The sequence below is a fragment of the Sinohyriopsis cumingii genome, chromosome 3 (assembly GCF_028554795.1).
Source record: "Sinohyriopsis cumingii isolate HCF-2022 chromosome 3, ASM2855479v2, whole genome shotgun sequence".
Classification (NCBI taxonomy): domain Eukaryota; kingdom Metazoa; phylum Mollusca; class Bivalvia; order Unionida; family Unionidae; genus Sinohyriopsis; species Sinohyriopsis cumingii.
In genome coordinates this window covers 135,447,934-135,464,638 of record NC_142963.1, presented here as the reverse complement: position 1 = coordinate 135,464,638, position 16,705 = coordinate 135,447,934, and the positions used below count along the sequence as shown (strand labels likewise).

Genomic DNA, 16,705 nt, shown 5'->3' with positions numbered 1-16,705 from the left:
TCGCTCTGGATGCATAGTAATAGCGAATTATCGCACAAATTAAACAGCACGCAAACACTTGCAAATAAACGAGTCGTACATGCCGACAGGTGAAAATTACTAAAATTACATTCAATTCACCTGTGCTCTTGACAAGATGTGGACTAATGTTGAGTCTTCTACCCTCATTTCAGGGATGCTGTTCAGTCAGGACTATCCCATGTATGTGGCATCATCCAGGGTTACCACAAAGATCACATATACGGTTATTTGGAAAGGAAGGATTTATGTGGCAGGACAAGGATGTTTGAAGCAAGTATTGATATACGGTCCAGATGTCAGTGTGTGTGTGTGTCTGTGTGTCTGTGTGTGTGTGATTTGGATTTTTAACGTAGCTTTAACAATTTTTCAGTCATATCGCTACTATGTCTGCAGTATTGCAGTTTATAGTAATGTCTAGCACTGTGGCATCATGCCCCAGACATGTAGCATGTAGCAGTCACATTATCCTGACACCAGCCCGACCAGTCCCAACACTAACTTCTTAATGCTGAGCGCCATGAGAGTCAGCTGTTATTACCATTTTTATAAGTATTTGGTATGACTCAGCCGGGGATCGAACCTACGACCTCTCGAATCCGAGGTGTATGGTCTAACCACTAGGCCACCAGAGCGGTTTCCAGATGTGAGACAGAGTTTGAGGAAGAGAAGAAGAACATTGCGATGATCCATATGCTATCTCAGTGGTGTTAACAAACCCCAATGGCCCTCTAACCAGAGCTACTCCATTGCCTCGAAATGATCTCTACTCGTTGCCAAAAAATATTTGTATTATGTTGTATAGGTATTTCTTTGTGTGTTTGTTTGTATGCATGTTTATGTTTGTGTTATAAAACCCCTTTTGTCTCTATAAAAAACCCAAGACGTTTCCTCTGTTATTTTTCCCTTATGCCCTCCTAGTGGTCCAGGTACAATTTCTATGTTCAATTCCCATTTTGTTCTCTAAATATAATTCCCCTATAAATTTCATTTGCCATATAAATGTTTCCGCATTTTCGTTATATAAACTCGTATTGCCCCTATCGCCCCGTTTAACTACTGATGTAGTAAAATTTTAAAAGGCATTCGTTCATGCTATATTATAACTTCACACTTAAATTAAAATAACTGAATGGAAAATTTCATACTATATAGTTTTCCATAAGATTGATTATTCCTAAAATTACATAAGTAGTGCATGTTATAATATTCATTCACATTGCCTTTACCATTACACAAATTTAAGCTGTTTTTTTCTGCTAAAAAAGACAAAGAAGATCACAATGTGAACAATGGCCCTGACTTGAACAGCTAACACTAACTCCATGTACATAAACGTGCGGCAAAAATAGCATTAGTTAAATTGGACATTTCCATTGTCTTTTCTACCATTATAATTGTAATAGATACTTAACTTTTATTTCGTCAACTGTTTTTTTAATCACCACTTACTGTTATTGATAATATAAGGCATTGACCCAGCTGATGACATCGGGATCTCTCAACAAACATGGGGGTCGCCAGAGTGAAGCAATGAAGGGCACGACATTAGGAGGGTCAACAATATATGCTTATTGGGGTGGGGAAGGAAGAAACCAAACTCAAGACCAAACTGCTTCCCATTATATACCTAATGGAGCTATTTAAGAACTTGATAAACAAGTGCATGGGGGAGGGGCATGGAAGGCGTAGTATAAAAGGAAACACCAGTCAGACATATAGCAATGACTTTAATTATGTAAATTAAAGATTGTTTAAGAGAATAATGCTTAAAAGTAAATAAAGATATAATATAATTTTTCCTTCTTTCGACCCATGTTGTCCTACATTTGACAGACCAATTCAAGCATGCTGGTTTTCGTGTAAATGTTTCCGCTAAAGATTGTTTAAAGGTTCAATCTTGTATGTTATCTTCCCCCAATGTTATAAATCTGGTCACAGGGTAGGTAGCGGTATTATACTTTATCTTCCCCCAATGTTATAAATCTTGTCACAGGGTAGGTAGCGGTATTATACTTTATCTTCCCCCAGTGGTATAAATCTGGTCACAGGGTAGGTAGCGGTGTTATATTTTATCTTCCCCCAATGTTATAAATCTGGTCAAAGGGATTGTAGCGGTATTATACTTTATCTGAAATTACATCATATGGAAGTGTAATATAGTGAGGGTGGCTTACCATTTTCTCAGATAAGAGTCATGTGTTGTCAAGAAACCCAATTCTTTGACAATAATGTTCACAAAAGCAGTTGCTGAAAACGGCAGCTTAGACCAGGGGGAAAAATAGATGCATGGTTAGACAGTTCATAAAAGACCAAAATAGTTATCACGGACAATCCCTGATCTAAGTAATTTATACTGACAATCACTTACCTGAATACCTTATGGAAGATTAATGACCCGAGTACTTTCTATGGACAATTCCTGACACGAGTAATTTATATAGACAATTAATGACCTGAATAATTTATATAGACAATCGCTGACCTAAATACGTTATATGGACAATCCCTAACCTAAGTACTTTATATGGATAATCCCTGACCCGAGTAATTTATATAGACAATTAATGATCTGAATAATTTATATAGCCAATCGCTGACTTGAATATTGTATATGGACAATCCCTAACCTGAGTACTTTATATGATAATCCCTGACCCGAATAATTTATATAGACAATTGATGACTTGAGTAATTTATATAGACATTCGCTGACTTGAATATTGTATGTGGACAATCCCTAACCTGAGCACTTTATATGGATAATCCCTGACCTGAGTACTTTATATGGATAATCACTGACCCTAGCAGTTTATATGGACGATGCATGTGTCTGGGTAAAGGCAAGAAAACGTACACGTTCAAGTTAATTTCATGAACAATCTCTCTGTGTGTTGTTTTCTGTACATATATGTTTAGTTGTTGACCACAAGGTAGATTATTTTTTATACTAATTATACAATTATTATTAGCAGTAGAAGTAGTACTATCATTATTGTTACATTATGTTTTTCAAGTCAATGTATATAAGACTGGAACCAAATGAATTGACACTGTCACCTGTTTAGATGAAGCTCTCAAAAATAATAACAGGTTATGAGATAAATAATGAAAATGCACTTGTCTCACCTTTATGTTTAATGCTGACACCACAATTGTCTTATTCGTCTCAGATGGAACAAGTATCTCTGTTTCATGGGATGTGATGCGAGGACATAAAGGAACAAATAGGACTTGAGCCACCTGAAACTATCAATAAAAAGTTACAGATCTCAAATTCAGATGTTTAAATTAAAAACAAACTTTGATTATTCATTTATGTGACTTAATACACTTTTATGGAATGAGCATATATTTTCAACTCTAACCTATGGTTTGGTAAGGGGGTAATGGAACTCTATTATTTTCCCAGAGTGATGATGGGTCTTTAAATATATTTAGTATAAACTGAAACATCCATAAAAGAAACCGATAACTGGAATATATGGAATTTATACTAATTCGAATAATAACATGCTTGCGGAAAAAACAACCTTGTTTTGGAAGAGGAAATGTCATGACAATATAACCAATACGACTCTCAATTTAATAAAACCAAATACATTTATATGCTAGAATATGTTATTCCGACAAAATGGAACCATATTAATCTGGTCGAAATGGACGGTGAGATTGGAGAAAAGTGACCTCAGCCAGAAGGTTGTCTCATTTTCAGAGCATACGTTTACACTTTTAAACAGTTGATAGGACCAAACTAACTGCGGTGGTGGTCGCATTAGGTTTTACTGTACTATAGTAAATATCGCATGACAAAGATAAACGAAGTTTTACAGCATAAATCAGCATGGTGCAATAATATGAATTACGTTCTGCAGCTACAGTCAACAAAGATCAATAATGGATAATGAAGACATTTTTATTTAATTGTGAAATACATTTTTTATTATATATGATTGTGTCCACTTTTAATGGGCCATGTAACTTACTCAAACTCTGAAACAGCCCATGTGATATGAAGTGTCACTTAGTGACCATGCCATGTACATACACACTGTGTTCCTGTATCGTTGGCTACCGAAGAGTAGCAATGAGTTATATTGTGTCAATTAGTGATCATACCATTTACATATGGTTACCCAATACCATACATGGACAAACATTCGTTACTGTATGTGAACACCTTGAATTATGTTCTCTGGGCTATTGGAAGAAAAGCGGCACAATGGAAACTTTGCGATAACTACCACGGAGAAACAACACTGACATTACTGCCAGTGCCAGTTCTAACATCTTGGAAGAGAATCATAATTGTGTTCATTGTTTGAAAGTTTTAAAGTTGTTTATTAACTTCGGTTCACAAAAAAATGTATTGTTATGGTTTTGTTTCTTTTGTATGGCATTTTATTAGTGCTCATATAAAAAGTATTGTTTCTAAAACTTTTACTTCATTTTGATAAATAAACATTACATATCCAGAATGAGACTTTTTAATGTCTGTTATGGATGTTGTTGTTTTCATTTTAAATCCTATGAAGATCGCTTAAGTACTTTAAAGACTGTTTCCTAAACCTAAGTGTATAACCCTAGACCTCTATCCCTAAGAAAAGACTGAACTATGTCTGTTTGGACTGAAATCACCGGCAAAGGAGACAAATCATAATGATGGAAATCGTATCGATGAATGAGATGATTCACTTGAACATTTTCTTCAAAACAAAGACAATGACAAGGAAAAATATGATTATGACAATCTTAATGAAAATGAAACATAAATTATGGTGCTATGACATTGTCAATGAAAATGATACAAATATATGAATATGACAATCTTAGTGAAAATGAAAAAGCAATAATGTGGCTATGACATCCGTAAGGAAAATGATTAAAAAATATTATATAGCAATCTTAATTAAAATTAAAAAGAAAATATTTGGCTCGAATTTGTTCAAAATACAAGAAAGAAAACCATACCTGGAAAAATGGTGTGCTCACTCCAGTAAAGAACTGGATTTATCACATATATGCCATTGAAGAGCTATACAGAATTTTTCACATTTTAACTGTCAAGAAAAGAGTCACAACAGTTGTATGTCTTTGGTGACGTCATGACCTCACTTTTGTGACTGGGGTTGAATGGCGACTTTACCAAAATTGCACTATTGTCTTCTCATAAGCATTTCTGCTTGGCTGACATGGGCTATAAGGAGTAAAAATGTCACTTCTCTCCTGTTTGCAAAGTGACTGTGGCTTTTGGGCAGCCGTTACCGCCAAATTTACATGAATCAAATGATGTAGTATGAAATCAAATGATTTAACCCAGCAAATGAAATGACTAATCCAGATTCCAAATGACGTGTTGTCACATGAAATGATTTAACGAACAAAACTGAATGATGAATTTGGATTCCAAAGACGTGGTATTAAATGAAATGACTTAGTATGAAATTAAATGATTTAAAGAGTAAAACAAAATGATGATATCTGCTTCTAAATGATGTGCTATTACATAAAATGGTGTAATCTAAAATGAAATGATTTAACTCAACAAATGAAATCATGAATTTAAATTCCAAATGATCTGGTATTACATAAAATGATTTAAACAGCAAAACGGAATGGCCAATTCTGATTCCAAATAAAGTTTATTAATTGAATTTACATAACATAAAATCAGTTGATTTAAACCAGTATGTGAAATGATGAATTCAGATTCCAAATGACGTGATATTAAATAAATGTTTTAAAGGAGAAATTGGAATGATGAAATATGTTTCCAAATGACGTTGTATTAAATAAAATGAGGTAGCCTAAAATGAGATGATTTAAACAGACAAAGTGAATGATGAATTTAGATTCCAAATGATTTAGTATTGAATACTACTGTATTATTTTATATCCCAATATATTAAACCTAATAGCAAAATAATAACTTTGTATCCATATGAATGTCTAGTTTAACTCAATCAGGTAGTTAAAATGATTTCATTCTTCAACACAGTTTTCAACCTACATATTACTTCTGCCGTGTCTACATTTAAAAAATAATGAATATAGGACTTTCATAGTCATACATGCTTTTTTTTAAAGTTTCTTAAATTTAATCATTCGATTCATGACAAGAAAAAATTGTGAAGACAAAATATATTTTGCAAAACTTACAGAGACATGATGCTGGGAAAATACAGACAAGCATGATCTGTGCTTTTATTTCCGTCATAAAACACTCTACGGGAGGCAACTGTTTACTATTCACTTATTCATTTCTTTCAAAATCTACAACTAACTACCCCATCCACAACCGCAACTGTTAATACGTTTGTAATGGGGTGTGTGATGTTTCAAATGCACATATTTCCGGCGATTCATTTTTACATACATTTGCATAAAAAAATATATAAAAATTCAACGTGATATTTCAATTTAGTTTCTTAAAATGAAAGGGAACTATGTGAAAAGAGTTGAGATTCCTGCATCATTTAAATAAATTTGTTATTTACCTAGAATCGCATTAGATACATATGGAATGTCTCCAATTTCATTGTATAATGTCTGACACTTTGTAACAAATATTTTTTTTCCCTGGAAAAACAATGTAAGCATGAAGAAAAAAAATAAGAACTTACGGTTTTAAGAATCAAATCCAAAATAATCCAAGATGATCCATGTTTTAAATTTCAAATGTCCTAGTAATGAAACGTTTTAATGGATTCATGTTCGAGTCCCGTTGAAAATCCAAGATGGAAGGCGATGACGTATGCTGTATCCTGCACTGTGATGTATCTACAGTTCCTTATAGAACTACAAGAAATTATACTCCGGTGTTTGAAATCCAAATAAAATTTCACTAAATGTCTTTCTCCGAAAATTCTGTATGAGCATCAGATATTTCCAGGAAAAAGAATTATCTTTTAGAAACCAAATAATATGAAGATAATTTAAAATATGACTCGAAAACTCGAAAACTGATCACAAACATGCAAACACTTTCCATTGTAAAGGTGAAAGCCAGAACTGAGAGATTTATGTCTAAGCATCACAATTAAAACTAATTAATGCGCAATTTCGGGAACCCCAGAATTACGAAGTGGAGGCTGTTTACATAAAAAATTACGTTGCCCCAGTATGACCTTGATAAAAAACAATATTTTTACTCAAAGAATAAAATGTAATAAAGTTGTTTACTTCACTGGTGATTTTGAATAAAGGCAAAAACTATTTACAAGCCTAAGGTCACATATTAATACAGCCTCGATCTCGCTCTATATGAATATCGCACTAAGAATGAAATCAAAAGAAGTTGTTTACATCAAAATCAAGAATTAAGGTGACGAACTATGTCAACTTGGATACAACGTTCCTAATTTTAGGTTTTCGAAAAACTGAATTAAATTTTTCGAAAATATTACCTCCAGTAAAAAAAAATACATTACAATAGCATGTAATAGATAAAAAAAATCAAAACAGACAAACAAAAAGTTAAATTAAAATAAAAATCAGATATACGTAACAATACACTCATTATTAAGTCACGGATGCCTGCATCAAGTGTGTAGAATGGTCACTATGTGAACTAATAACTGCAGCATTTACTACCAGCCAGTAGGAATCCAACAGGATCACAGAGTCATGTTCATAGCAATGGGCCACTCAGTTTGAGTGTCATATTACCATAGATAGAAACTATTCACATTCTTGGGGACCGGCATAATATAGAACTTCGACGAAAAATACACATGTGCGCACGGCCAGTACTATAAGATATGCACAAAAAGTGTCGTGAAACAAACATGTTAGTTTAGCATCTATGCTAGGTCAGGACATCAAATATGGCAATTACTATTGATTAAATAAGATCAAAATTGTATTATCCTTAATTGATAGATCTAGGTTTTTGGAAACCTATGAAGCTTTCGCACAAGAAATGTCAAAGACCACTCGCACATTCGTTAATGTGGATCAAATCACTTTATGCTGATTGGAAAATATAATTATTGTTTATATCATAGGAACCAAAACACATTGGCTGTCCAAGTTTTGTCTGCAAAAATCTCAACCGAATGCTGGACATACTTCTCTAGATTATAAATTTAGGTGTGCTGACACTATATACCATGGGTAACACTGTCCCCCCCACCCCCAACCCGAAACCTGTGCATGTTTGGATTTATGCTAGATGATTTGCAGTTTGGCCTTACAATGTAGTGCTGTGCCTAGTCAAATCGTTTATTTTCCATAAATTTCGTTTAATACCACGTCGTTTGGAATCTGAGTACATTATTTCATTCAGTTCTTCAGACCATTGCATTCAATACCAAATCATTTGGAATCTAAATTACTCATTTAATTTTTTTGATTAAACCATTTCGTTTTAGACTACATCGTTTTATCTAATACCACTTCATTTGGAAACAGATTGCATCATTCCATCTTCTTCTTTAAATCACTTTATTTAATATCACGTCATTTGGAATCTGAATTCATCATTCCATTTATTGGTTTAAATCAATTGATTTTATGCTATGTAAATTCAATTAAGAAAACTTCATTTGGAATTAGAATGGACCATTCCGTTTTGTTATATAAGTCAATTTATTGAATACCAGATCATTCGGAATTTAAATTCATGATTTCATTTGTTGAGTTAAATCATTTTATTTTAGACTACATCATTTTATTTAATACCACATCATTTGGATGCAGATTTCATCATTTAGTTTTGGTCTTTAATTCATTTAGTTTCATTTGGAATCTGAAACATCATTTCAGTTTTGGGTTCAATCATTTCATTTCATGCTACATCATTTCATATCACACAGCATCATTTGGAATCTGAATTCATCATTCCATTTGTTTGGTTAAATCATTTCATTTCACACTACATCATTTCATTTAATGCCACGTCCTTTGTAATATAAATTTTCATCATTCGGTTTTGTTCGTTAAATCATTTCATGTCACACCACACCATTTGGAATCTGGATTTATCATTTCATTTGCTGGGTTAAATCATTTGATAAATGAACTTCACATTAAATCAATGGTATAAACTAACACACCGATATATACGGTTTTCTGTGTAACGTATAAATAGATAAATACAGGAGTTCCCGAGTAACGAACACATTGATGACTACAGCAGTTTCTGAGTAATGAATGCATAGATGAATACGTCAGTTCCCGAGTCACAAATCGCCCATACTGCTGGCAACATATAGACACACAAGGATAACTGAAGACCATGTCGAATTAAGGAAGCAATTCTTGTAGGCCTTCTGTTGTGAAGTTAAAGCTGTCATCTTTGTGCATACATTCGTACTAGAAATTTTAACCGGCTTGGTGAACAGCTTATTCTTAAGAACTCACACACACACATGCACACACACACATAGACACACTCTTACATTGTTGGAGACATCTATAGAGATCTGGCCTCAATTTCTTGCTACCCCAAAAATGGTTCACTTCAACACTAACATTGAATCTCCTCCCGATTTTTTTTTGTCCTACCCAATGGTTGTACTCCTGTCGACACTCAGACCTACGCCATCTTGTGAAAGAAAGCATTCGTCACTTAGTGATAGACTACACCCTCCTCAGTTCACCAAACGTTTACCTCTACTGCCCACTAGATGGGTAAACTCTTGAACTTTATCGTGGCTCACGTGATTCTCTTACTATACATGCTAGTTGCTCACTTTTGCAAAGATAGTCCTATACATACCACTAAGGCAGTGAAAAGAGAAAAGTATTTAACGAAAAAGAACAGGGGTCTCTGTCCCCGTGACAAAAGATTATGTTCTGACATTTTATTATTACTTCTACTTACTACAGTGTTAATACCAATTATAACAAAAATAGAATCTGTAATGGTTCAACAAATCTGATGAATTTTAAGAGAATGCACACGCAGAAAGAAAACAAAATAGTGAATAGCCAAAGTTTCAATGAATTGTTCAGGAAATTGCTGGTCATAAACTTGCATGGAGATATAAAAATTTGCATCGAGCAGATGAATATGTATTAAATTGTGATGATTTAGAAAGCAGGACCAGGCTTTGACAGGCTGTAAATCCTTCAGTGATGTGTGAAAATAGTTTTAAGAATTCACCTCACATTGTTATCCCATGTATTTCCATTTTATTGACTGCCGTTAGTTATTTAGATACAACAATGATGACTTCCACGGAAATTCAAAGGTCTGTAATTCAGCAAAAGAAATGTATTATGTTTGTGTTTATGTCATCCACTCTGTTATATTGATGAAGAATTATGTATCATAGTAATTCAGGAACACGAAGAACAAGTTAAAAAAAGTTTACAAGATTTTGTTAAAAATTCTAGCTTTCTGGCTTCTGATTCAATCCTAGTCAGTGGCAATAACAGTAAATATCTAATGTTGACACCTCAATGGTTATCGGAATACAAAATAAATACAGGCAATGAATCTTTGAACAATACAATCAGTATTCGTTTTAGCACTATTTTTCTTGGGGTACCGGCTTTTCTGACTTCTTCGCTGCATTAGGACACACATTAAATGCAATAGACCTCTTGAAAGAACTAATGAACAATAATCTTTCAGAGAAACAATATACCCCTTAAAAGACGTAATGAACAATAATACTCTTTCCTTGAATACAGTAGACCTATTTTTCAATCCAAGAGTTCAAGTATTGACAACTATGTAATTCTTCTTAAAATCATGAAAATTTATATTTATGAAAAGAAATGACTTCAGTTTAGTCTAAAATCAGATCAGATCAGTCAATCTTTAGTATATAATATCATGCAACATACCTCAAGGGTCACACTACCAGGCAAAGTAGGCAACTAAGTCACCTAAAAAATGAAAACCTCTCTTTCTTCTGTTAGGAAAGCGAAAACGTCTTCGCCCATTGATCTTTTGGAAGTACACATTGAGTGACCGTAGCTTTGGAGATGCTCCACTGTCTTCGCCAACTATTTCGGTTGTTGTAGCTCAAGGCGAAAAGTAGGCTTCAAGCCATCAACTAACCGGTATTAATTTCAGTTGCGTCGACAAGGATACTCTTGCTCATTCACAGGCATGTGTTTTGCTACCTGATTGACCATTAACCCTTTCCCAAGTAAGTTATAGCAAGGATGTGTTATACATGACTCGGGTTATATAAACTATCTCCGGCCAATTTCCGCAAGTTATCATGTAATGATAAAAACATACAAATTTGTGTTTTCTAACTTAACAATATTATGCAAATAGAAATTTGTGTTTTAAGAATAGAAACAGTAATCTGGAGATTTTGACTTCTGAATATGCATTAGTTTCTTTATAGAATCATTTTGAAACCGTGAATCTGTCTGGGTGAAAAATGACAGACATTGCTGTGTCTGGCAAGCACAGCAGTATTAGATAAGATAAAAATTCTTTATTTCAGACTACAAAGTACATACCTCTGTATTAAAATATAGATATAAATTAAAACATGGTAAACATAAAAGAATTATTATATTGTCTGTTTTCGTAAACATTGTGACAAACATATTAAGGAAATATTCATATCGCACAAAGCAGGATACAGTTGTTTGTTTTTTTGTTGTTTTTTTTTTTTGTTTTTTTTTTTTGTTTTTTTTTTTAAATTAAGCATAAAAATGCAATTATTTAGGTCAGAAATGTATATATTGTGGAATTCGAACAGCGCTGTATAGTCAAAGTCGTTTTCACTGATCTTAGTGAAAAAAACGGAAAACAGCAGCTAGTTAAATACTACTTAGTAATTGCCTGGCGTTGCTATGCATATGTAGACATATAATAAAACCATCAATTTGCAATCCTATCAATGTACTCTTGTAAGGAAGCTAGAATCGCATTAAGAAAACCCCCTTTTCTACAAATGGATGCACTCACATGTTGGATGTTTCAATTCGGTTGGAAAGAAGGTTTTAGTTTATTCACGTACCTAATGTAATGCTTCAGTGGGTTATCTATGGATAGTTAGGTAATGTTTTATAGGGAACAAAGAAATTGGTATGAACAATATGATATAATGACACGTCTGCATTTGTGCTCAAGCACATGGTGGGGGATTGTTTCAAAAAAGTTAACAATTTTTTTCAACTGCCATCTGCTGGCAAACTTTCATAAAGTAAAACAATGTTCTTTTTAATGGTAGTTGACTAAGCATATTTACTAGTATACAATTACAATACTGCAATCTAATTATTCCTATCAGTCAAAATTCATTACATTGTATATATTTTACAGTGCTCTTACATCATATGGCCAAAATACACTGCATATGAGTATAATAATTGTATATGCATACAAATGTATTTATAGTGTACATACAACTACTTGAAAATAAAGTATTGCTTAAAACGAGTGTTAAATGCAGATATGCAAACTACGAAATAGAGGGTATAATTCAGGTAAGAGAATGAAAACCTATATGTGTTTATATATATATATATATATATATATATATATATATATATATATATATATATACTATAATGTCCTAAAAGAGAAATCACTTCTCACACAAATTAAGCATAGCTTGACCCCTGATAACTGTCAAAAGTGTGATATGTAAATGAAACTCCTGTAAGACTATCTTAATATAAAACTGGATGACTTATGATTGAAGATTGGCTTACATTCTCGTCGTCCAAGCATTCGCTTTTATATATATGTGAGATGCACTTGTGGTTCTTCTTGCACCAAAAGCAGCGAAAGTTACTTTTCAAGCAAATTGTGCATCTGGGAAAAAGACAGAAAACATTAAATTATTAGCATAATAATCCTACTTATGAATAATAAATATATATATGATAATGACATAAAGAGCAGCGATTCTCAACATTTGACCCTCCCATGTTGCAGGGGATGATGCTTAATGTACATGTCTCAAATACCATGTATCGCACCACTTTATTCTGGAGCTCGTTAAATTTTGCAAAATCAAAATCTCTTTGAAGAAAGAAATCAATGTAACCTAAGCCAACATGTAAATACCAGCGTTTTAAATAATTTGATTTAAGCCTTATTATAAAGAGACACATATCATTATTTCCCTCGATAATTCATGCTTGATAATTCATGGACCCGCTTCAAACATGAGTGCTGATGTGTAATCCATTTTTCCATAGGAAATGTCAACATGGAATCCACTCTTATTTCCAGAATGTCAAGAAAATCATGATGAAAATTTGTTTTGAAAAAAAGATGATATATTGCTTATTTTATCATCGAACATCGTGGTTTAGTTTCCAAAGAATTGAAACAATTTCACTAATTCCTACCAGTGGCAACACTTCAAGAAATAAATAGCAATAAAATTAGTTTTGTTTAATGAAATTTGTATTTAAATCATATATGAGATGTTTCTTGTATCCATACGAGAAATAAATGTCAATTTTACCTCACAGATACGTGTGCCATTGTTTCCCAGGCTATATAACTGCAAGCTGTGATTTGATCTCCAATACATGGACGTAATTGTTGCACGTCTATACTCAATTAAAATATAAGTTCTCTGTATTGTTACATTAAGTTTATCCTTTGATTCACGTCAAAAAAGAGAAGGGAATAAAAAAATGTTAAAAGGCATACAAATCCTAACTGCGTAAGAGCTAGCGGTTTAAGTCGTGTGTCAGGTCAGCTCATTTCAATTGACCACCTAAACACGGTTATAAATAGTACTGTGTAAGTAATAATTAGACCACCTTAAATTAACCTAGTCAGTCATAATTGTGATCAAAGAGAAAAAGAGAACCAAGCAAAGGCTTTGTTTTGATTGATAATGATAATTATGGAGAACAGAGGTACAAAGCTGTAGTGAAATTAAATTACTGAAGTGGCACTGTGAGCAGGGTAATCAGAAGTTTAAAATTTGCAATGCAATCATAGCACAACATTTCACTAATACAAATATTTAAAAAAATCCTGTTTCATTAGTAATTCATTTTTGCATGAAACAAATGTCTTATCTTTCTGGACAAAATTAGTTCTGTTTTGTGGTGCGAAAGCAGAGAAGTAACGCATAATGTGATGAAGGCGCATGATGAGGCACAAGTGTACGTGACGTGTTAAATCCTCTTGGCTATATGTGTGTCCCTTGGACAATGAGTATAGCTAGAGTCCAATAACTCTGATACTATTTTCAGTCTTTTACTTTTATCAATTCTACATGTATAAATATGATACATATTAAACGAATATGAATATAATGTTTCATATAGAAACAAATCAATTAATATTGTCTCTAATTTCTATCGACTGACAACCTATCAGCCAGACCTGGTAACCGATCTTCACTTATGTAATCCTTTTCTCAATTTACATGTTGTTTGGTAAACTTTGTTATAAAGGTTTAGCTTACCTACCACACATATTATATTACTGTGATTAATTTATGTACGATACATACATAATCATGAAGAGAAGCATCCATGTATTATCCTTGTATCACCATGTCCGTCACATTGCATTTTGCACGTTTTTGGTGATTCTACACTTTCGCATTTGACAGTAGGATACGTTTTGTGTGATGTGATTTGGATTTCGAATGTAGCTTTAACAAGTTTTCAGTCATATTGTTACAATGTGTGCAATTTGGCAGTTTATAGTGATGCCTAGTACTGGGGCATCACGCCGCAGACAAGTAGCATGATGTCCCACCTAGTCACATTATCCCGACAGCAGGCCGACCAGTCCTAACACTAAGCTTTTAATGTTGAGTGCCAAGCAAGGCAGATGTTAGTACCATTTTTGTAAGTCTTTGGTATGAATCGGCTGGAAATCGAACCCACGACCTCCCGCATCCGAGGCAGACGCTCTAACCACTAAGCCACCAAAGCGGTCACAGTAGGATACTGATAAGTAAGTAATTCGCATGTTGTAGTGTTACTATGGCTGCAATACGGCTTTATCAATGTATGCAATTCATGCTTTGATAAGATGATCCAGTATCAGTTGTCTACGTTATGTGTGTCTACTTTAATATATTCAATTGTTTGAATAATAAATATTCATCAGACAAGTTGACATAAATTTCAGCTCAAGGAATATTTTATCTACTTATAATGTTGCCATTATATACCAAGTAAACTGTATTCTTTATTATACAATACGCAGCACATCCTGTCTGCAGTGATTGGATGATCTGTCTCACGTGGTGTCCTGGGAAAGTTATAAATAGGGATGGGTACCAGATTTCAAAGTAACAGGAAACCAAAGTGTCAGATTAGTACATGTTCGATCTTTAAAAATAGTACATTACAATATCATATAAACAACTCTAACATATTAATTCCAAAGACAAAATGTAAGAGTTGTATCCCATCACACATGACTGCTTACTTTCCCTAATCCTGTTTTTTGTATTAGAGCTACAAAAAAAAAACGAGTTGTACAAAATAAATATAACTCCTATTTATATATCTTACCATTCATGAATCAAAGTTAAATGGTTCTTGACTTTATATTGATGATATAGCCATCTCCGTCCCTCCTACCTTTCACCTTTTCTTACATAATATACTCTCTTCCTATGTACAAATACAGGTATGACCCTTAAGGACCGACATTGTTTTTAATTGGTATACACACAATTTTATGACACTACTCAAGACATTATGCACATGTATTTGCCTATTATAATATGTTCAATGCTAGCTGTGTTATTGTGAATGCATTCATGCGTATTTGCATGAATGTTCACTTGAGCGTGTTACTGGTATACACAATTATATATAATCCTACTGATGATTATATTCAGGTCTCTGAGGGTAAGTGGTCTAAAACCCTGACCTTTATGGACCACGGTCATCTCGCCTCTGTTCAACTGGGTTAGAACCTCCAGCTCGGCCAATGTGGGTATTTGAGAAATCTTGGCAGTGGCTTCCTGTAGGTCGGTTATTCTTACCGGTGTTTTCCCAGATACATCATTTTTCAGCTATACTGGCCGCCATGTATAGGCTATTATGTGCTGAAAACTGTCATTAACCAACAACAAGAATACATGCAACGGTTACCTGCATAATATGTTCACAGTTATGTGTGTTACTGATTTACTCAATGGAATATGATCCAAACCATGAATCTGTTATACATATTTAATTAATATTGTGTTTTGGTTTTTCCAATATTGAATATGCTATGAATATTTAGTTTGGATTGCATAATTGTCCTATGTCCATGATTGAGGTTATAAGTTGGGCCTAATATACTGTTTTTTTTTTAAATAAACAATATATTACATGGCTAATTCTTGTTTATGATTGTGTATATATATATATATATATATATATATATATATATATATATATATATATATATATATATATATATATATATATATATAGACCATTATTACTTGAAGGTAAACATGATTACAAATCCTAAGTTCAAAGTGTAGGTATTTTTTAAAAGAAAATAAAGTTCTGCAGGCAAGCTGTTCACAAATTTGATGAGAAATGACACTCATTCTGATTCTGTTATTATACCCTAGCTTTCTATATAATGGTGCTTACTTCAGAATTATGAACTACTCATTAAATAGCTTAACTGCAGTTCTAGTTGAATCAATTTATTTTATGTTTTAGTTAATATTTGAGGTGATTTATTTTATAATTATTCACTGGAAATACAAAGTGTTCGATAATATTTGTGGACTAAAACATCATATTCAGCTTATTGTCAATTGTTAAC

The 16,705-nt window shown here is 33.2% G+C and overlaps 1 protein-coding gene across 2 annotated transcripts in view; it reads right to left on the bottom strand.

Annotated features, from left to right (window-relative positions):
- Positions 1–16,705, bottom strand: part of LOC149803922 (hepatocyte growth factor receptor-like) — a 222,033-nt gene that overhangs the window by 87,456 nt on the left and 117,872 nt on the right. For both annotated transcript variants that reach the window (XM_089953736.1, XM_089953737.1), the window contains exons 9-10: positions 12,652–12,754; positions 3,148–3,267 (exon numbers count right to left, since the gene is read on the bottom strand). In XM_089953736.1, the coding sequence (XP_089809862.1) occupies positions 3,148–3,267; positions 12,652–12,754 (223 nt within the window). The remainder of the gene's footprint in view (positions 1–3,147; positions 3,268–12,651; positions 12,755–16,705) is intronic.